The sequence below is a fragment of the Rhagoletis zephyria genome, unplaced genomic scaffold (genome assembly GCF_001687245.7).
Source record: "Rhagoletis zephyria isolate East Lansing unplaced genomic scaffold, Rhagoletis_zephyria_1.1 Rzeph_scaffold_04704, whole genome shotgun sequence".
Classification (NCBI taxonomy): domain Eukaryota; kingdom Metazoa; phylum Arthropoda; class Insecta; order Diptera; family Tephritidae; genus Rhagoletis; species Rhagoletis zephyria.
Genome location: NW_016161787.1, coordinates 14,193 through 36,162, shown reverse-complemented (window position 1 = coordinate 36,162; position 21,970 = coordinate 14,193). Strand labels below are relative to the sequence as shown.

Sequence of the window (21,970 nt, the reverse complement as noted above, 5' to 3'; positions counted from 1 at the left end):
AAAATGATGTTTTTTTTTCAAATTATAGAAATGCTTCTTCAACACACGTCTAATTCTTTTTTGTTTGCTTTCTCAACAGAGTTTTTTTGTTTGTTTATTGTTGCGGCAAAGCAATTTATTTATTATTCACAATCATGTAATTGTCTAATTGACTTGATATGGCAATTTGTTAGCAGATGAGCTGCACCCTTCACTGCTTGATACTAAAAATCGTGCAAAATAATGCTTATGTGATTTCATTAAAGGGAAAGTAGAAAAAAAAATATATGTATTTTTTATACACATGTGCCCAACAATTCGCAACCTGCTATGAACCAATCCGTTGCTGGATAAATTCCAATAGGCACTGCACGACACTCAAACGCAAACTGAAGCGTTTTTCATTAAGCCCACCGCTGCTCGATCCGCTGCGTGCGACGGTGCACAAACCGGGTGTGCGACGAGGCTAATCAAATCTGGCACTTGAACATGCAAATCTATATTATACATATGTACATTAGGGTGGTAAAAAAAAATTAATTAAAGTCGGAATTTTAATGCTCTCACACCCCCTAGGTAGTTACAATCATTTTTTTTGGATGCCCCAATGAATTTTTTTGGTGTTTTTGGGGACCTATAAATACACTTAGAAAAATGGTTTAATAATCAATTGAATATAAACAGAGTTTTCTTAACGAAAAATATTGATTTTCAACAATTCTATACCATTTCTATAAAAATTTTTTTTTTTCCCCGCAAAATACATGCAGAACTTTGACGCCTAAAGATTTTTTGATTTCAAATTAGAAAAAAAACAGGGGTGCAATTTTCCGTCATAAAACAATCTTAGGGGTGAGAGCATTAAAATTTCGACTATTTTTTTTTTACCACCCTAATGTACATACTCTTACATAATCTTACATACATACCTGTGTTTGTGTGCATGTATGTTTGTTGTTTGTGCAAAATGCGTGTGGCGCGTCATAGATTCAACTTATCTGTAGCACTTGCCGTTACACGCCCTCGCTGTTTGCGCTGCCGGGTCTTTTACTGTCCGTGGCTTTGTTTGGATGCCTAACAACTTTTTGTAGTTGCAATACGAACACTTATTCGACAGATAGGCTATGGATACGGAGACTTTAGCGGGCCGCTAGCAACGTTAAACTTACAGCTTTGATTGCTAGAAACTGGTGCAACTGGAAGGCTCCAAATAGGAAGCAAAACAGCTGTTAAACTACTTACATATTTGTTTATTATTAGATAGATACTCATATTTATTGCTACCCGTTTGTTAAGTTTATTATGGCACTACCTTTTGCAAGATACATATGTATTTGTTTTGAACGCGATTATACTTTGCTTCTTGTTTTAGATACACAAACAAAAAAATTTCTATGAGGCAAGGCATATTAAAGCTGTAGTAACATTACACTCTAAAAAGTGCATGTAAAACTACTACTGAAAAGTGTTTATTTTTCAACCAGAATCTGTTCAATTATACGCACAAGATGTTCAAGATTTGATTTTGAGCATGAGTTGTTTAAAATATACACATGAAATGTTTAAAACTACAAACATTTTGAAAGTAAAAATATATTTTTTACAAATAATAAATACTAAGTGCCAGGGGCGCACGCAGGAATATATTTTTTGGGGGAAAGGATTTATACTTCTAAATATATATCGTCAGAAAATACTGAAAATTCGCTCTTTAAAATACATTTATGCAAGTTTTATGTACAGTATGAAATAAATAAATAAACTTTTTAAAGTTTCATAAATTGCATTTTATTTACATAAAATTTACAAAGAACTCAGACATTTTCAACCGGCTTCAAAAAAGGGCAGGTTATCAATTCTTCGGAGTATTTTTACTTCTTTTATTTATTCCACCGCATAACTTTGCACCGCGTGAACCGATTCCAATAATTATTTTTTTTACCGGAAAGATGGTACCTTAAGGGTCGTCTCGTAATTTGGTTTAGATCCGATCATTAAATCATGAAAAAATTAACGGTTAAAGATGCACTCAACTTTCAAAAGTAATACAAAATTTTACAAAAGAATTTTAATATAAATAAATTAAATAATTTCACGAAATTTTTACACTTTTTTATTAATTTTCGTCGATTTCTGGTTTCTCATTTTTTAATAATTCGAATAACGAAAATTTAACTGAAATTGTATTTTTATCACGTAGCTCATTTTGGTGGAACGAATTCGAAGTTAGCAAATTAAATCTTCGAATGCTTATTAAGTACATATTAGTGGTAAACTTTTATAGGCTGTAAAGTGTAAAAAGCAACAGTAAGTGAGTATGCATTGCATATTTTTAGGACAATGTTTTCATTCGCAGTTAAACTTTAAAGAGCTCTCAAGAAAAAATGACAAATTCTTACAAAATGACGCACAAGAAAGGGAAAAGAAATTTTTTTCTTTCAAAATTTCTTATATCATAATAAATTTACCCTCAAAACCAACCCCTTGTGTGCGCTACGTGACAAATTTGATATGTAAAAGTAAACAGACATTGTTTAATTTTGCACACACTAGGAGAGGTAACTGGTTACCTCTCTTTATATGCGTAAATTTAAACGAACATTTTTTAGAGGAAATTTTAAACATTTTATGTGTAAACTGTGAAAATGTGAACAATAAATGTTTAAAACTCAAAAAACAAATTTTAAATTTGTTCTACGCCACACATATGATGAGTAAAAGTAAGCAAGCAGTGTTTAAATTTGCATTCATTAAGAGAGGAAACTGGTTACCTATCTTAATATGCGCAAATTTAAACAAACATTTTTTAGAGTGTAGAGCAAAAACCACATTTACGTATATTTTGTGGTTGCTTCTGGTCTCTGAAGTATCAAAAAAGTATTTTGTGTACGTACCAAAATATGGTTTTCAATCGCTTCTTTTTTAACCGACTTCACAAAACGGAGAAGATTATCAATTCGTCAAATATACATATATATGTATATTTTTTATGTATTTTACCGCATAGCGCTTATATTCGCAGAGCATTTGCCAGTGGCGTCAGTTGGATCGGTCAATCAATAAGGGAAGAAAAAATCCCCTAGAAGTAAAACTTATAACTAAAAAAGTTAATTCTTTTGCTTGGGTATCGAACCGGTCTAATGCAAATAGTCATACACACAAAAATATAACTAACTATTGTTCTTGGTCCATTGTGGGTTGGTGGGGAAAATTATAGAAATCGGAAATAAATTATTCCTTTCTCCCAGGTAACCGTATTAAAAAAGCAGAAAATGCAAGAATTCATTAAGTATGAAATTATGGTAAATTTTTCGAGTTTGATACTATTTAAAGAAAAATTGATTTTGTGTACAACTTTCAATGTATCTCTCTGAAAAGGCTTAATCGGTCTCTCACAAACTTATAGCAAACATTATTTTATATTCATTATTTTCCGGTCTCACTAGTGTCTGTGAAAGATAAACACAAAGGCAGCAAATCTAACAGCTGAAACTTGCTTCAGTAATCCCATCTAGAAATTGAATATTTCAGAAACTTCTTGGAAATACTAGTAGCGTATTTAAAAACTTATTTCAGCAACACATATCCAGAAAAATTCGGCACAATTTGATTTAACGCGTAAAACGTATATCCTTATTTATAAAAATTGAGGAAATTATTGACTTGATAAAGGTCTGTTTATTGTATGACCCTTCGCATATACATATTAGTTAACTGGCAAATACCCGGCATGCTTCACTTCGCCTTAAAAGTATGGAAATATTTCATTTAGTTTATCAATTTAATTAAATACAAGTTTCCAAAAAGATGGCAACCCTCTTCAAAAATATTTTCGGGAGTTAACTTTCCTAAACTTCCTCAAAACTATTTTTCGCTACATGCCTTCTTAAACCTCTATATTTTGACAGCCATATTGCAATATTTACTTTATCTTGTAAAATCACCTAAACTGAAATTTTCAAATAGGTGGAAACTCTCTAATTTTTATATTTATATATCTTAAGTTAGAGCGCCAGCAATACATTGATGACAATTGCATTCAATTTCATGAATTAGTTTTCGAATGATGCGCGTACAAACATACAAATAGACAGACAAATAGAGAGACAAAAATTTAAAAAATTGTTGATTTGGCTTCTGTTGCTCTAATAAAGACCAACCATATTAATTTTTCTTTAATATCTATAATGCATAGATATTGGCCTGCTACAATTTTATTATATGTATAGTTTCGCTCTCCTAAAAAATATAGTCAATATAGTCGCGAAAATGGTGGTTTTTGCCGCTTACAGTGGTCAGTGTATTCAAACAACTTGATTTATTCTTCCGTAACACTTAAAAATATTTAATAAAGTTTATATATTTTTTTAAATTTTATTTTATTTCAACTTTTTCATTGACGAAAAAATTGTGAAAATGCACATTCAAAGGCTTAAAAATAATAAAAATTAGTACATATGACTTCTTACATATAATACTTGCACAGTGTAGTTTTTATTTTAGAAGTAAAGGGATTTATATCTGAAAAGCTTTAGATTACATATGTATATTTTTTTATTTAGATAGTTTTTTCTTATAGGAATTTTTTTATGCCTAAAAACTTATTTGTTACAAATATTTTGTAAATTTGAAAATAATGTTTAGTCTATTATATAAATGTTTCTATAATTAAGTACTAAGTATTTCGAAAAAGGAATATTACTTTTATATTGCTTCGGAAATTTTTTTTGTGAAAATTTTTCCAATTGAATGAACTGGTGTTGAAATGTTATAAAACAAATGCAAAGGCATGGAATTCGCATACATACTTACATACATATAAGGCTGCTTGCTGACTGGTTAAGCTCGTGCGCATATGTATGTATGTAATAAATATTCACTAAGCGAAACTGTGGATCTTTGCACCCTCCAAGAGTGCGTAGAAACTTATGCTAATTAAACTTTTTTCTTTTTTATGAGTTATTGCGTAGATTTGTGCAAAAAATTCAAATAGATTCTGTGAAATATTTGTCTTCGGCATAATAAATGTCAAACACGTTATATGCTATGTGTTAAACAGTCATTTTATTTTAATTGATTTCTATTTTTTTAAGTTTTTTTAATTTTTTATTCTGAGTTCTGGGAAGTGCTAAACTTTATTGCGATTTTTATTAATTTGTAAATATATTAAAATTACTTTTTTCGCGCGAAATTTTTTTGTTCGTATATTTAATTATTTAGATTAACACCTAACAATTAAGAGGGCACATCGCAGGCGTTTAGGATGAAAAATTGTACTGTGAAATGAAACAAGTTTACTTTTTTTTTATTGTAATTTGTTGAATCATTTTGCTTTGATTTAGTATGTAAAAATGTTGTTGCTCGTGCAGCATGTATGTATGTATCTTTGTATGTGTATTCAAATTTGTTATCGTGTGCAGTTTTTTTTTTCGGTAAACAACTTAATAAATATTTAGTGTCTCATTATGAGAATTTTGTTTTTAATATCCAATTTGCATTTGCTCTAATTTTTCTCTTCTCAAATGTTGTTTCGCTATTCGAGTAAGCGGCCATATATTACAGTTTGTGAAGATCATGTGCATATAGTATGTATCTATGACGTGTGAAAATAAATTTAAAACATTAATAAAATCTGATCGACACTGAACCAGTTTTAAAGGAATAACAATTATATAAAAAAATTATCTTTAGTTTTAAAATGGTGTGCATGTACATACATTTTAATTTCGGAGGTGTCGTCTACCTCGGGCAAAATATAAAAAAAAAAAATGTGGACCTCTTTAATATCAAGGCATCAAGTAGACGCTTGGACAAATGGCCTACACTCGGACACTATCGGGTCGGACCTATAAGTGATAAAAAACCACTGTATGCTATTGTGAATTTTTTGAATATTCGCTAGAAGTTCTATTCCCTCGAGATAATTGAGAAATCAGCTGGCAAGCTGGGCGATGGGGAATTGCCTAAATTTCTCGTCTTCATTATTCCTACACAACTACAAAGTTGATATTATATATCTCTTTACTAAGTTACAGCACTCTACAGTGAATACTTCCAGAGATATGTTGTGTGAAAACTTCAGTTTGTATGGGAGGTGCCACGCCCCGTGATGTATCGAAATTATTCTTCTTCTATTATCATCCTTTGAGGGCCTAGAGTCGATTTCAAAAATATCGGTTCAGCTGTTCTCGAGTTTTTCGATTAGAAAGAAACAGCTTTCAAAATATATATCAGTATAAATGGCAAATTAAAAATATTCTTTTTAATTAAATGTTTCCTATGGAAATATGTTTATGAATAGCTTTTTAAATAATTGCGGGCACTTTAAATTAATTCCAAGCATTTTCCAAAAAAGTGGAAGCATTCAAACCTGAAATTTGCTTTTCTTTAATTTTTCAACATAAATTAATAAAAAAACAAGGTTTTTTTTTTTTTTAATCGCCACGAATAGACGCAAATAAATACGCAAAACCATTTTTCTGACGGAGAGACTTATTTGCATATAAAACTCATTGAAAATACATATATGTATTTCATTCCGTTAAGAATGCAATTGAAGAAAAAAACTTTGTAAATTACTTCAACTATTTGGAATCAGCCGACAATTGTTCTGTTTGGATGTGACTCAAGAACATCAGCTACTCAAAAGGTGGAGGGCTCTTGAGATATTCATATATAGATATACTAGGGCTGGGACTAACCGTGAATATACATATCCGGATGTCCGTTCGAATATTCGTGTATACGAATAAAACACGTATATCCGTTTGATATCCATTATATTTTATTATGCGGATAAAAATCCGGTTCATATATATTAATATCTGTCCCTCTTTTCATCCGGATATCTAGATATTCGATATTTTTTTATTAGATATTCGATTATTCAGATTGTTCGGATATTCAAAAAATTCAGTTAGAACTGCCAGCCCTAATGCCTCCGTTTAAATACATTTTGCAAATCTTTATTTGTTTTCTTAAATTCAGTTATAACTATAAGTAAGTTAATACTCTTTTAACTACTTGATGGGTACTTAGGCTTGAATATTTAGTTCATACATATGTACATATGTATATCGTCGGTGACATTGCAAAACGGTCTATGTCTATTAGTACCCTTGACACTTATATGGTCTCTTACATGCACCGGAATGCATCTGCAAATCGTCACACCCTAATAAACGAATGACAGAAAAAACTGTCTACCTTTGGCTGATGAATATGAACGATCAAATATAGATAACAGATCAACTAAGCACCATAGGTAATAAGTGGCATAGAACGGTTTGCAATATCAACGACGATATGAACATTAGGGTGGTCTTTAAATGTAGGAAACAATTGTTTACATTACATTTCCTAAGCCTTAACCACTAAGGCGATGCTACTATAGTCGAAGATATCACATATACATTTTGGTCACGATTGGAGACAGTGTCGCATAGGGGGAAAACTTCAGGTTACCCTATGAAGACGTCTTAACCGACTCCAATCGGGAGCAACGTTTATATGTGATATCTGTGACCGTGGTATTACCAGTTGAAGTTGTGAGACTGAAAAAATTGTTCATATCATTCTAAGGACCACTCTAATGTACATAGACATTAGGGTGTTTAATTTCTTTGATACCTCATACAAAATAAAATATTATGCCGTTTGAAAAAAATAAGTGCGACCTTCGAAAATTCGATTTCCCATATAAATAACACGGGATTTTTTTCAGGATGCAATTAGATTTGTCGGTGTTAAAATTTTATTTCTTGGGAAAAAAGAGTGCACAACTGAGCAAATGTCGACCGACCAACAATTTCTGAGCTCGAGCTGATAAATATCATTTAAGACGATATTTGTTCTGAAATTGTTTGCCCTACCAAAGCTTTACACTCTTTTTTCCTTAAAAAAATTTTTTATAACAAAAAATCGAATTGATGGTGCACTTAAGATTTTTTTTTTTTCAAACGGAATAATTTTTTTATTTTCTATAAAGTTTTAGATTTAGTCGGGTATCACAGAGAAAAAAAAAATATATCGCCTAAAAATTAAGCACCCTAATAGACATACATATGTATGTATGGGCATTAGATGTGTGCGCGTTTTATGTGAATACAAGTACGAGTGGTTGTGTTTTAAAATTACTTATGATATTTACATACATACGAACGTACATATATATTTTTATAAATACATACAAACGTGTAAGGGTGCTTGTTAAAATATCAGCATCTACATTTTGTATGGGTCACCTCACAATTTCGTTCCACGTACAAAATGAAAACATCGTCGAAAATTTCCAAATTTTAAAATAATTTTTAACGGTTTGAAAATACTAAAAATTTACATTATTTGTTACCATTAGAAAATATTTAAAAATTAAAGATAATTATTTGTAAACCAGTGCTATTTGGAACTCATGGAAGTATTTAAAAAAATGATGTAATTATTCCGATAAAACTTATATCTGCAGGCTGTCTTTGGGGCTTTGCGATAACTATGAATTTATACGAATAATTTTCAATAATATGTAAAAAGTATCGATTGCTATTTTTTAACCATCTAAAAATTATTTAAAAATTATGACATTTTCGTGGATGACTTAGAACTAAATAAAGTGGTGTTCCACACAACATTTATTTGTTTGCAGTTTGAGCCTCACCCTAATACATACATACATATGTTACTAAAGTATGAGTGAAATTAATAATATCTCTGTTACTAACTATTTAAAACAGTTTAAGATTAGTAATCCTCTTTTCTTTTGCCCCAAAGTAAATTGTACTTACTTATTTCTTAAGAATTACATATAAGCACTATTAGGGCAGATTTTATAACTTTGTATGAAAATTTAATCAGTTATTTTTTCGACAGTAGAGTTACATCTAGTATCCTTTTATTTCTTCTCATTTCGATAGAGTGGAAAACTAGCGGCGTTGAGTGGTTGATTTGATGCATCCGACGAATCTGATGGCTGTAGTTCGATACGTAGCTGCGAGGGTGATTCATCGTAGAGTGTTTCTATCCATACCAAGATTTAAGTTGTTCAACGTATGTATGTACATAGACATAATGAAGGGACGCGTGAGACAGGAAGCGTGTAAGCGAGGGCAAGAAAACGCAGTAGGATTGTTGACCGTGGCAGGGTTATTGACGAACGAAAGTTATTGATGAATGATACAGAAAGAGGAGAGGAAAACAGAAGACAATTAGCTTTACTTCATTACATATTTTTTAGCTTAAAAATTTAAAACTTTAATTTTAAAATTGAAGTAAAAAAGTACATTCCAGATATTTAATTAACAAACATTCTTAAATTAAGAGTTGCACAAATAAAAAAAAAAATTATAAAATAGTTATTTGTATAATGTTTGGCATTTCAATTTACATTATTTATATATAGGTATAATTTTAAATAATTTTTTAATTTTGTTTGGGTTATTTTGTATACCTTGTAAGTGTTGTTTTCTAAGCGAATTGCTTCTTTTAGGTCCTAGCCATTTCAAAACAAGTGCGACAATGCAAATTTTGACTTATATACGTTGGTGAATATAACGAACTTCTTTTAGTCTGAGTATCAGGTCATTAGAGAGTTCCTGGTAATGAGATATGTAAGCAGGCTTAGACCAGATATTTCTGTGGTCGCAACCAGTCATAGTATTCCTTTCTTCGGCTATTCCATCCGCCGAAGCGAGCGTTTGAAACTGGATGAATATTTCGCTCAGCAAGGGCAGGAAAGCTTCAAGGAGCTGAAGGGAGACAAAACTCATCTTACTTTTAATCTCAGAAAGTAGTTCGAGCGCCTATATTCAATACCATCTAGTTATCTGCAATTTTCACAAAAACAGCTTTGTGATGTTAGAACCCATCTGGGATTTACCTATCATCACTGCTGGTAATTAGGACTGTGCAATTTAATAGTAACTTCTTTTGTCAAGATAAATATCACCGATGACAGTTAAGTCTTGGCCGATAGCGGGTATTGAATATAAGACCTCCATATGTATATAGCTGTATATTTTCTTCCATTGGTATATTGATTTGCACACATCTTGTGTGAACGCTTATTGGTTAGCTTGACTGTCATCGAACCCCATTTTCCAAGAAGTGAATTAAATTTTCCGCTTCTGTCCCGCCCTTACAGGTTAAATATGAGGCTTTAGAACAGACACGATAACTTAATAGTGGTTAGTTTGATATACAGTGGGCAAGGTAGTTTGAAAGATTTTGTTTATTCTGGCACGAAAATATTATTGAATAAAGCTTCCTTGGCAACTTTTATGGTGAAAAGCTCTAATTGTAATGGCCGAGTGCCATGTCATTCCAGAGATCTGAAGTCAAGTCCCCGGGCAGCGGATTTTTTTTTCTTTTTTTAAATAATTTGCTTTTAATTTTAAGATTGTATTGTTTTATACAAAAAAAAAATATTCTTTTGAATTTTTATCATATAAATTTATTTTACTTTTTTATTTTTTTTACTTAATTCTTAGATTTTAAAATGAAAGATACTTTTTTAACTTAATTTTATTTTGATATTTTTAGATATTTTTTTTGTTAGAAAAATATCTTTCTTTTAATTCCACGTAACTTTTAGGAACTTATATATTTTTTTTTGATTTTTTTAATAAAATTTTCTTTTATTTTTTAAATTACATTATGTTATTTTTTATATTAATTTTTTTCATTTCATTGTTCAAAGAAATATATTTTTTAAATTTCGTTAAATTGTTAGCAACTTTTTTGATACTTTTTTCTTTTGTAAATTTAATTTTCATTAAAATTCTATATTTTATTGTTTTAATAAGAAAAAAAAAATAATATATCTATTTTTTTTTTTATTATTTGATTTTTAGAAAATTTATTGCTAAAGACAAACAGATAAAACTCTTCATTAGCAGATCGTTCAATTTTTCTATCAAAAGTCAGAAAAGAGCTTTCATGATAGTTGCCAGAATTGCCCTGTTAGTGGTGTTTTTTTTAACGAATGTATTCTGTTAGGTCCTACAAAAAAATGAGGGAAATTCAGAATGCCAACTAATCTTGGGAGTTTTTACACGATCCCTGGTCGGAGTAACATTTAACGTAGCGTGACACCTGTTTGCTTTTTGGTTGAAGTGATTTTTGGAGGTTGTCTAAAGATATTGTGGAGGTTGAAGCCATTTTTTCTTCTGAAGCTCAAAATGTGACCTCTGCTTGGGCATGGGTCCAGACGTGCTGGCGTTGCTTCTGCGCCGGAATATTTAGTGATCAGCGACCAGGAAAACATAAAGATTAACTGGACTGGCAGAAGGTAACTGCATTTAATTGTTTGGTCCTTCGGAAGATTTGTGTACATATGTTCATATATACATATATATATTTTTATCTACTTTCATATATGTAACTGAGTTTTATCTATTTTAAGTTTTATGGTTTTATATGTTAAGTTTAATCCATATTTTTGATTGTACGAGTGTTAATTTGTGGATTTGTTTCTTTGATTGCTTAAGAGTTTTAATGTCTATTATTTATTATTTTGGCAAGCATTTGTTTATCAAGCGGGCAGGCAGCAGACAGCAGGCTTTGTGTGGCAAGAACATAAGAATTTTTTTGTGCGTTGATTTGATTTGTTTTTTTTTTTATAAAACTTACACAATTATTTAATTTAACATTAGCATTCAAAATTGTTATAACAAAATTGACCACCTTTGTTAAAAATAAATTTGGCTTAGAGATTAAGATTTTCCAAAGATTTCCAATCTACAGTGTCGTGCATTTTTTTATTTTAGAATATTTAAAAATATAAATAATTGTATAAAGAGCAGAAGAAATTATGAAAACGTTTTAAAATTGCTTAATAAAATTAAAGATTCATAAACTATGTAGGTACATATATAAATTGTCATTCAAACATTCCCCAAATACGATAGCTAATTTTTGAGTCACAATAAAAACATTGACTTAAAAGAAAATTTAAAATTTTCGCTACTAATTATGGCCTGAACTGAAAAAAGGTTTTTGTTTGTATTCCAATCGCTCAATTCTAAATATCGGAGGTAGAATCATCACTACCGGGTGGTATGATTGGCGTCTCATATTCATAGTAGACGGGATAGCGCGGCTTGAAGGAGTCTGTCGTGCCATTTGAGACAATGCTACTCAGGCTGACATTTTGCAAGTATTCGCTGTCATCACAGAATTTATCACTTAACGCCATGGCATCCTCGTAGGAAGGTGGCACTGATAAACAAAAAAAATTAAAATGAAACAAGAATATTAAAAAAAGTCCACAGATAAATCTGGCTATTTCACAGCACTAAACTCACTCATAAGTTTGTAGTCGGGCGGATTATCACCATCGGTTATAAGCAGTGCTGGCACCGTTGTTATTCCACCTTCACTCTCGCCCGCCACTTCCAAATTTCCGCCATTCTCTGCTCCCCCTTCAACATCGGCCACACCATGTTCCCCTTCGCCTGCATTTTGTCGCATAGTTGCTATATTCTGCAGCCTTCGCCCACTATAGTAGCCACGACTTGTGGCATATTGTGTTTGTAATAGGCTTGGCAGTCCTGCCGCTGCAGCCATACTATCTATAATCGGTATACTACCAATGGTTAATGGTATTTTCAATTTCATTTTCCAATGAAAGTCAGTTGGTTTAATTATGACTTTTATCAGATACATAATTGAGATAGGACAAGCGATTTTCACTGATGACGGCGGTATGGAGGGTAAACTAAGATAACCGCGATATACTTTACGGCTCCAACGCAATACATTACCGAATTGTTTGCGTGCGATGAGATGTTTGTCATAACGGTATTCATGTTGTGGATCATGGGATTCATAAGACACCTGCTGTTTCAGTTTCACTTCACAGTCGGTGATGTCAATGGACGATTCGTTGTTGATGTAGAGGACGAAATGAATTTTTTGGCCGGGTGCATAACCGCAATAGGGTGTGGAGAATTTCACAGTTAAGGGGCCTGTGGGGCAGCAAAAGCTCCAGAAGCGCTTGCGATCGAGGATTTCGAGAGGGACCTGAAATGGAAAGGTAATTAATTTAGTATCTGGTAAATATTCGAAGCATAATCGTAAGTATGTATAAACGAAGTATTTCGACAAAGCTTGCTAATTTTAAAATACTCTGAATCCTACTAATATGTGTGCGATAAATGTGAAAGCGTCACCAGCATTTTAAATGGAAACCCTGCAAACCATTTTTTCAGAGTATTCTGAATCGTAAAGAATTTTTAAAGAATTCGGAAAGATCCCATCCGATTTATTGCCGAATTTTCTAAAATGAAATAAATTACGCACACTTCCATTCTTTTACGAAATTTCGGAAGAAAATCGGTAAAGAAATGAAAATAATGCTGCTATGTGAAGAATTTCTTGCAGACTTCTTTCAGAATTTTCTTTATTTTTCGTACAGAAATTTCTTTACGAGTTCGTGTCAACCACTTCATATAATTTTCTTTGAAGATTCGCAAAAAAAATCGTTACAGAAATCAGATACTCCTAAAGATTTCGTTAAGATTTCGGGAACTTTGGTTTGCAGGGAAGTGATTTTTTTATTTTCAGTCAATTTCCATATACATGCATACATAGATAAAATTCAAAAAATTTAAATCATTTTCCACTTAAATTGCTTTCGTGATATTGGCTGCAAGCGTATTACAATCAAATTTAGCACACAAAGAGGTTACCACCTAGATTAACGTGTATGCTTTTAGTTTTTTGATGAGCGCTGCCACCTAGTTTTAAATTAAAATTAATTAATTAAGAGGTTAAATAAAATATTACAACAATGTGTGGCCCCGACGAAAAGGATCCTAAAATGACTTATTGCGAAATAAATTTGAAGAGGGTTGCCAGCTATTCCAAATGTTGAAATCAATTTGATTAACAAACAAGATGAAATATTTTTTTCTGAGCGGTTTACTGAAGCTTTATTTCGAAAATGATTCCTAAGTTGCCACCTGTTTTGGACTTCGAAATGATTTTAATCAATAATTTTACAAAAGCAAATATTTCATATGAGAATAAAATCAGCGAGAGGTCTAAGAAAGTTTAATTTCCAAAATATTTTTGAAGTGGGTTGCCATATGTTCACAAATTCAAATCAATTTATTTAACAAGTTAAATGAGATATTTTAAAGTGAGTGTCAAACGAACGATGTAAGTTTTATTTCTAAAATATTTTTAAGGAGAGAGGGCTGCCACCTGTGTGGAAATTAAAAATCGGTTTAAATAACAAGTTTAATAACATATTTTAACCAGGGTTTTAAGTGAGAATTGTTTAAGAAAGGTCTATTAAGGAAAATATTTTTGACGAAGGTTGCCACTTGGTTAGAGATTCGTAATTAACTTAATTAATAAGATAAATAAAATACTATAGATATTTTGGGTGTCAAACGTTTTAGGTTTAAGAAATATCTATTGTGGAAATATTTGTGATAAAAGTTGCCACTTGGTTATAAATTCGAAATAAAGTTTACTAAGTTAATTGAAATATTGTGTCAAAGATTTAAGTAAGTTTTATTTCTTAAATGCTTTTAAAGAGGTTTTTCCTGTTTAACCCTTCGTTGGGCGAACAACTTTTTAGTCACTTTCGTACCTAATGGGCCTGGCCACATTCTTATATATTTTCATGTATTTATAGGTAAATGGTGACACATTGTACCCATATTGTTATTATACCTAACACTTAATTTAGAAAAAAAATCGAATTAATCATGAAGCTTGGAACCAAAATCCTTTTAAAGGTCCTGACGTTAGATTGAAAAACTGAAAACGCTGTTTTACTATATTTGGTTCCTAGTTTTGGAAGTATATTATGCTTCTATTGTTTTTGTTCTTGATTTCTATTTTTTTTATTTTAGGGAAAGTCAAAGAATCTTAAATCGCTACTTCATTTAAAAATATCAACGTTTATTTCACATGTAATATAGAAAACGGTCTGACCGGACCCGTCTGCCTAACGGAGGGTTAAATTCCGATTTTATTAATTGAGAGATTAAATGAAACATTACAATGCGGATGCCCAAGGAAATAAAATAAAGAAAGTAGTTACATTTTTGAAGAGGCTCGCTAACTATTTTAAAAGTAAAATTTTACTTAGTCAATTAATCAGTTGTATCAATGTGCGGGTGTGTTTTCTTATTTGTGTTTTGTATTCGAGCCGGTCCTGGTCCAAAATTAGGTCCTCACTCAGGCTTATTACGAACTAATGCAAACAATAAAAGGGAATATGCCAAAACAGGACATGAAATTTTAATGTGCATTCACGCACTAGGCTCCGAGATAACACAGTCCCGATTAGCGCAACCATGACTGCCATGACGCAATCCGGACGTGTTGCTACACACTGACATATGGACCTATATCAAGAGAGAAGTCAAGGAACAATCAAAGTCAGTATATATAATCTTTAGAGAAACCCCTCGTCTACCAAGGTCCTTTTACAATTTTCGACAGGACTCTCTTTAGGAATTGAAATTATTTTTCACGTTGCAGTGTAAGCTCTTTTCGCACATCTGATTCTTTGTAAGCTAGATATAGCCATAAGGTCAAAGAAACCCATAATTTTGCATATGTATGTACGTATGTAGTTAGTTTGAATACCCATATGTGTAACTTAATATTACTCACCCTATAAATTGTGTCCACATTCAAATCCAACGGTTGTATTACCGTAAATGGCAACTTGAAGACTTTCGGATATCGGGCTGGCCGATCGATTGTGGTGATAATCTCATAATGAATCTGCCCATATTTTCCATCGAACGAAGTGGGCAGATTCTCTGGCAGTATTACGTGAAACGTATACGAATAATCGCCGGCCGACCAGTCCATACACGAACTGTTCGCACACGAACCGAGCACATACGAACGCGATGACAAGTACGAACGGTAGGCACGACACATAGCACGTTCACTATCGCGCGGGTAGCCCTTTTTTATCCAGCGTATCTTCGCATAACCATTAACTGTGATGTGGATTGCTAGATAGAGCGGTGATAAAACATAGAGAATATTAAAAAACAGAACGAAAAAATTGTCAATCTATTATAAAAGTTACTTAGTAAATAAACACAGCAGATTGTCATTAAGATTAATAATGAATATTTGATGAGCAAATATGAGTAGCGGAAAGCTTAAATGGCATGTGGGATATCAGAAGCAATCAATTTAATTTACAAACATGCATGCATATGTAAACAATACATAAAATTAGACTGCATCTTCGTACATATGTATGTACGTTAGGCCGGATCGATCACCATTGTAAAATAAAAGATTTCGTTAAGTCAAACCAGCCTACATAATTTGAAAGATAATTTTGAGATGGTTCGTGTTTTCTTTAAAAGTAAAAATAAATGTGACAACTCTTGTATAAAAGGCTTTCAAAATAATTTGACAATTTAATATTTGAATTAACTAATGAACTTCGTTGTATTCGACTTACAAATCAGGCAGCAAACCTCTTCGAAATCGTTGTGGAGAAAAGGCTTTCCTTAAGTTCTTTCGTTTGACGACCGCATTGTAATGTTTCACTCTAGCTTTTCACTTAATTGAACTGCATTTTTTAAACTGGTGGTATAAATATATATTATAAATATAGGTAACTAAAAGTTCTCTGGTTTTACTGTTTAAAACATTTAATTAAACCCTTCGTTAAATTTATTTTTAACTACTAAACAGATGGCAACCCCTTAAGAACTATTTTCGAAATGAGTCTTTATAAAACTTGTCTAGTTTTACAGCCATATTTAATTATTTTATTCAAACAGGTGGCAACCCTCTTCCCAAAATATTTTTTTGAAAAAAAGCCTTCTGAAACCTCTCTGGTTTAGTAGTATTTAAAAATATTTCTATTAACTTAGCAATTGAATTGATTTTAAATTACTGAACAGGTGGCAACGCCCTTCAAACACATTTTCGAAATGAAGCCTTCTTAAACCTCCCCTTTTTGATGCTCATATTGAGTTATTTTTTTTAGCTTGTTACTTAAATTCGTGTTATACTTTTTTACAGGTGGCAATACTCTTAAAAAATATATTCAAAATAATGCTTTCTTAAGCATTTTTCGTTAAAATCTTTATTTTGTCTTGTTATCTAAATTGATTTTTAATTTCTAAACAGGTGGCAAACATCGCCGAATATATTTTCGTAATAAAATATTTAATTTAACTTGCAAATTAAATTGATTTTGAATTTATAAGCAGGTGGCTATCCCCTGCAAAAATATTTTTAAAGTTAATCTTTCTTGAACCTCTCTCGTTTGATATGGCATTAATTAATTGAATTAATGTTTCAGTTAAATTTCTTTTAACAGGTGACAACGCTCATTAAAAATATTTTGGAAATTAATTGCTTTTGAAACAATTTAGGTTTCCAAAACAATGTTTTCAACGATAGATACATATGAACTTTTTGCGTGACCCAGCTTAATGTTCATAACTGCATATGGACATATGTAAATAAATAAATGACTTTACAGGGGCTCGGCAACCACACCCTACTCTAACGACATTTTCTGCTCATTTCAGTACATACATATCTGCAAATGCAAACATAATTTTTCAGCCAGCGAAATGAAATTTTGAATTTTCTTTCGAATTAAGCTTTAAGCGCAGAGAGAACTTAATTCTAATGGGTTCGCCTAGGTTCATGGTGAAACGCGCTGGACGTGTGCCAACCCATTCGGCAATCAAAGCGCCAACCGATTCACCACCGCCAAAGTACAAACTTATCTAAACAGCAAGCCCATCTAAATTAAATTGATACCAAAGCGTAATACCTACATACATATGTATGTACATATAAAACTAGGCGTTGCAAATGTTAGCGAAATTCAGAGTAAAATGTCAGAATTCAGCAAAATGAAATTACTTCACGTAGCAGAATGGCAATGATAAACACAACAAAATACAAGTACGCCAATACAAGTGTATGTATGTATGTACATTGGACCATACCAGAAAAAAAAATCATAGATACATCCCAGAGTTTAAAACGTAAGATTCGCCGCATTACATTTTTCGCCAAGTACCCAGCGCTAGTGCTTAACCACCAGATCTCAGTTCCTAAAGTATCACCCTATAGTTACTTAACTAGAGCTCTGCAAAAATCATTAAAGATTTATTCCAGTAGAACTATCAAAATGTTTTTTTTTTTGTTGCCAAGTGTAGGTGTCCCCGAAAAATATAAAAAGGCGACCATTGCCCTTCAAAAGCAGTTAGTTACGGCCAAAGGAAATATTTAATAAATAGTTACCACTAGTCGACTGTTAGTTAGTTAATGGTTAGCTACAAACTAGTACCATTTCCTGCAGGGTAATTCTGCACAAAAAATCTCAAAGTTGCTTTGCAAAAATACTTTCGACTGAGGGGTACACGGCGAACTTTTTTTTTGTTTGCTTGTAATGTTGTACGGTCTAATGTGCATACATACATATGCATAAATGTACATATAAAAGAAGTGTGAATATTCGGCACTTTTTATTTCGAATTTCATTAATTCGCCTTGGTAGATACATTTCACCGCGCAGTCCTTACTTACAAACATTCACACAACCAAGCGAAAATATTTTAATAAGTATGTGCGTGTATTTCCGCATGCCACTTCTATGGAAATAATACACACTTTTTTACAAAACTACTGCGAATAAGTGGTACAACTGTTGACTCCTTACCGACTGCTACTCAATAGCCAACGCGCACTTTAGGGATTTTACGAGTACTAAGTAATAATGGCATGTGGCGCGACAGGCATGTGGCGCCGCCGCAAGGTCTCAAACCGCAAAAATGCTACTTTGTTGGCTGGAAACACAAAATGTTTCAATTAAAACAGCGTTACCAGCGATAATTCTAAGAAACGAAACAAACATAAAGAATTATCGCATTGTTCGAAGGATAATTTTTTTTTTTTTGTATTAACGTGAGAAATTTCGTCTGGCTATCTAATACAATTAAGGGGGCATTAATTTTCAATTTTATCACATATGTAAATATGTAATTCCCAAAAACATGCAAAAAATGTTGGTGCATAGTTGGTAATTTTTGTTTTCAAAATATTTTGTTTTGTTAGTATTCTGAATTTTTATCTGCTTCATCAAATTTTTAAACATAACTTAGTCAAAACAACTAAAGTTTATTGACTGCGGAGAGAGGGAAAACAACGCAAAAATACTTCTAGGGGGCAGCTAAGCCCACCGGCTATTTGCTAGTGCAATATATGTACATATGTATGTAAACACAGAACACGTTTAGCACGTAGCAGTAGGTAATATCGCTAAAAGCTATTCTATTTTCTATTTCTAAAGCGGGCGGGTAAGTTGCTAGTAAGGTATTGCACTTCACACGGTGTTCCTTATCACTTCACTGACGAATCTCCCTTACCTTAGCAAAGATGTGGCCGCCTTATGTAAGAAGGAATTTGGAATGTACATTTGGTATCAGACATACGTAAAATGCAGAGCAGTCGCCCGGAGTAGTTCGGCGCTTGGAAATAACTTCGGCGGCACGTTATTTTGCAACTGACAACGTAATGCTTCGTCGGAGGTGTTCATTTTTTGCCTTAGTAGTAGATGGAATTGGTCATGATGACAATTTTGGTATTAAAAACTGAAAGAAAACATAGCTTACCTCGCAAGGTGCTTGCCTAATTTCTCAGTGGGGTGTTTTGCTTATTTAAATACGTGTGTGCATTTTATTTAGACAGTTGTATTATTTTTGCAGATTTTCTTTACATTTTATTTCGTCGTTATTTCGGAGGTTAGATTTATTTCGTGAACTACTTGCCAACCCAAATTATGTCACAAAACTAAAAAAAAAAGTCAGCGGTAACCGATACTCCAGAAATTCGATGCCCAAACATTTGTGTACGCCTTGGCAAAGCATTCGGGTGTTGAGTTACGCACATAAAGAGGTTAGGCATGAAGTTAAATATTAATTTCGTTTAATATTATTCATTTTGTTTGCAGCAATACATTACTCGTCATTACCACTTCCTGTATAGTTCAGGATCATTTCCTGAGTAGTTTCGAACTTCTAAAAAATGGTTTTGAATTAGTCGCAAAATATTTTGAATTAGTCCTGAAGTGATTCTAAAGAAAGTTGTTAAATTGTCCCGAAATGATCACATCTTAGTCCGAAAATGATCCCCAACTAGACCCCAAATGCTCCAGAACTAGGCCAAAAAAGGGCCCTAATTAGTCCCGAAATTGTCCTGAAATAATCCCGAAATGAGGATGAAATGGGCATGAATGAGCCTCACAATGAATAGTCCCTAGAGGAACAGAAAACCTACAATATAATTGGTCAAAGGTAATGATCTTATTTTCGTGTCGAGATGCTTGGTGTGCTTGCAATCATGAAGACTCTAAAACCTGAAAAACACTTCTTCGACATTCTGACAAAGATATCATAGGTGAAACTCTCGGATCATATAAATTTCATTTAAAATAGCTAGTGATTCATAAAGTTAATGTAGTCATTAAGCATTTTTTCTCTTTGTAGAAATTAGCTCAGTTTGAGATCTTCTCTTAGCATTCACTCATTGGCGACTTGTATGTCTTAATATCCGAGCTCGCAATCAAGAAGACTCAAGAATACATAGTCATGCTTTTTCAGCATTTAAGGAAGTATACCAGAGGACCTTTTCAGTTTTATTTGGAATAGCAAGTGGTTGAGGAGATTAATGCCTTGATTGATATTTTTTCTCCTGGTTATTAAACTTTCCTGGCACTCGTTCAGGACAGCAATTGAATATGAAACATAGCAACAATAAATTCGAATGATTTGCAAAAAATATATGTACATATGTACATACATACTTATGCACATAAAGAGTGCAAATTTATACGAATATAGATAATTGGGGCCACTGACCTCTTACTAGCTCCTACGCAAAAAAAAATGTCGGATACTTGTTGTAGCGATGCAGATGAACAAACTCACAAACGCAAAACAAAATTGGCTGGGGCTGGGTCAGTTCTGATAGGATGTCGCGTCAAAGAGCCGCTTGCGACGAGAAGGCGGACAACTAGGCGCGACACACATATGTAAATACATACATATGTATGTAAGTATGTATATATAACCAACTGTAGCAAAGATGGCGATGACGATAGCAACATTCGTATGTACAGTGACAAGCAAAACTGTAACATGGTTTAACACTTTTTGTTTCAGCCACCGCTATATTTCCAAGTTCTAACGACTTTCATACTTTTGCTGTATATTCTTGTTGGTACATCCCTACTCCCTCTCTCATAATGATTTGAAGTCAATACAACAACAATAAAAAAACCAGCAGACAAAAATGTAAATTAAGGCAGATGTTACAGTTTTGCACTCATATATTTTTAAGAACTTTTTAACAATTTTCACGAAAAAAAGAACTACTAACACAATGTTCAGCACTCTTTTGCCTGTTTCAGTTCCTGGATGTGATTTGGCATACCTTATTTGTATCTTTGTAAAAATTCTGGAGGTATATCCTTAGTTGGCTTTCACAGCTCATGTACTCGATTTTACGGACTTTGATACTTATTAAGCTGTGTTTTTAGTTGATTTCGCAAATTCTAGATGAGATTCATGTCCGCGGTTTGTGGAGGTCATTTCAAATTAGCAAATTTTTGCTTTTGTATCCAGTCTTTGCGAACATATGCAGTATGTTTTGGGTGATTTTTCAGCTGAAACTCTCATTTTTCGACTACATATTGCAAATTTTGTTGAAATATGAACAGATACTGTTCCTTACGCATAATGTGTACTAACGGACCAACAAAATTTTTGAAATACAACCCCAAACAATTAAGATCCTACCACTGTGATTCACAGTTTGCAGTACATGATGCGCTTAGGCTTAGTTTGGGTCTTTGAACCAATACCATGCCCGGCCATCTGATTGAAAGCGATTAATTTAGTCTTGTCCGACCAAATAACATTCAATTGAAACTTAAAAATATGTTTTTTATTGCATTCTGAACGGCCTAACATATCCCAAT

The 21,970-nt window shown here is 32.5% G+C and overlaps 1 protein-coding gene across 1 annotated transcript in view; it reads right to left on the bottom strand.

Annotated features, from left to right (window-relative positions):
• Positions 1-8,576: 8,576 nt before the first annotated feature.
• The window catches only part of LOC108371101 (arrestin domain-containing protein 17), a 15,861-nt gene continuing 2,467 nt past the window's right edge, over positions 8,577-21,970 (bottom strand). Inside the window, exons 2-5 of the mRNA XM_017626601.1 lie at positions 15,607-15,959; positions 12,276-12,993; positions 12,022-12,189; positions 8,577-8,991 (exon numbers count right to left, since the gene is read on the bottom strand). Coding sequence (XP_017482090.1) covers positions 8,867-8,991; positions 12,022-12,189; positions 12,276-12,993; positions 15,607-15,959 — 1,364 coding nt within the window. The 3' untranslated portion in view covers positions 8,577-8,866. The remainder of the gene's footprint in view (positions 8,992-12,021; positions 12,190-12,275; positions 12,994-15,606; positions 15,960-21,970) is intronic.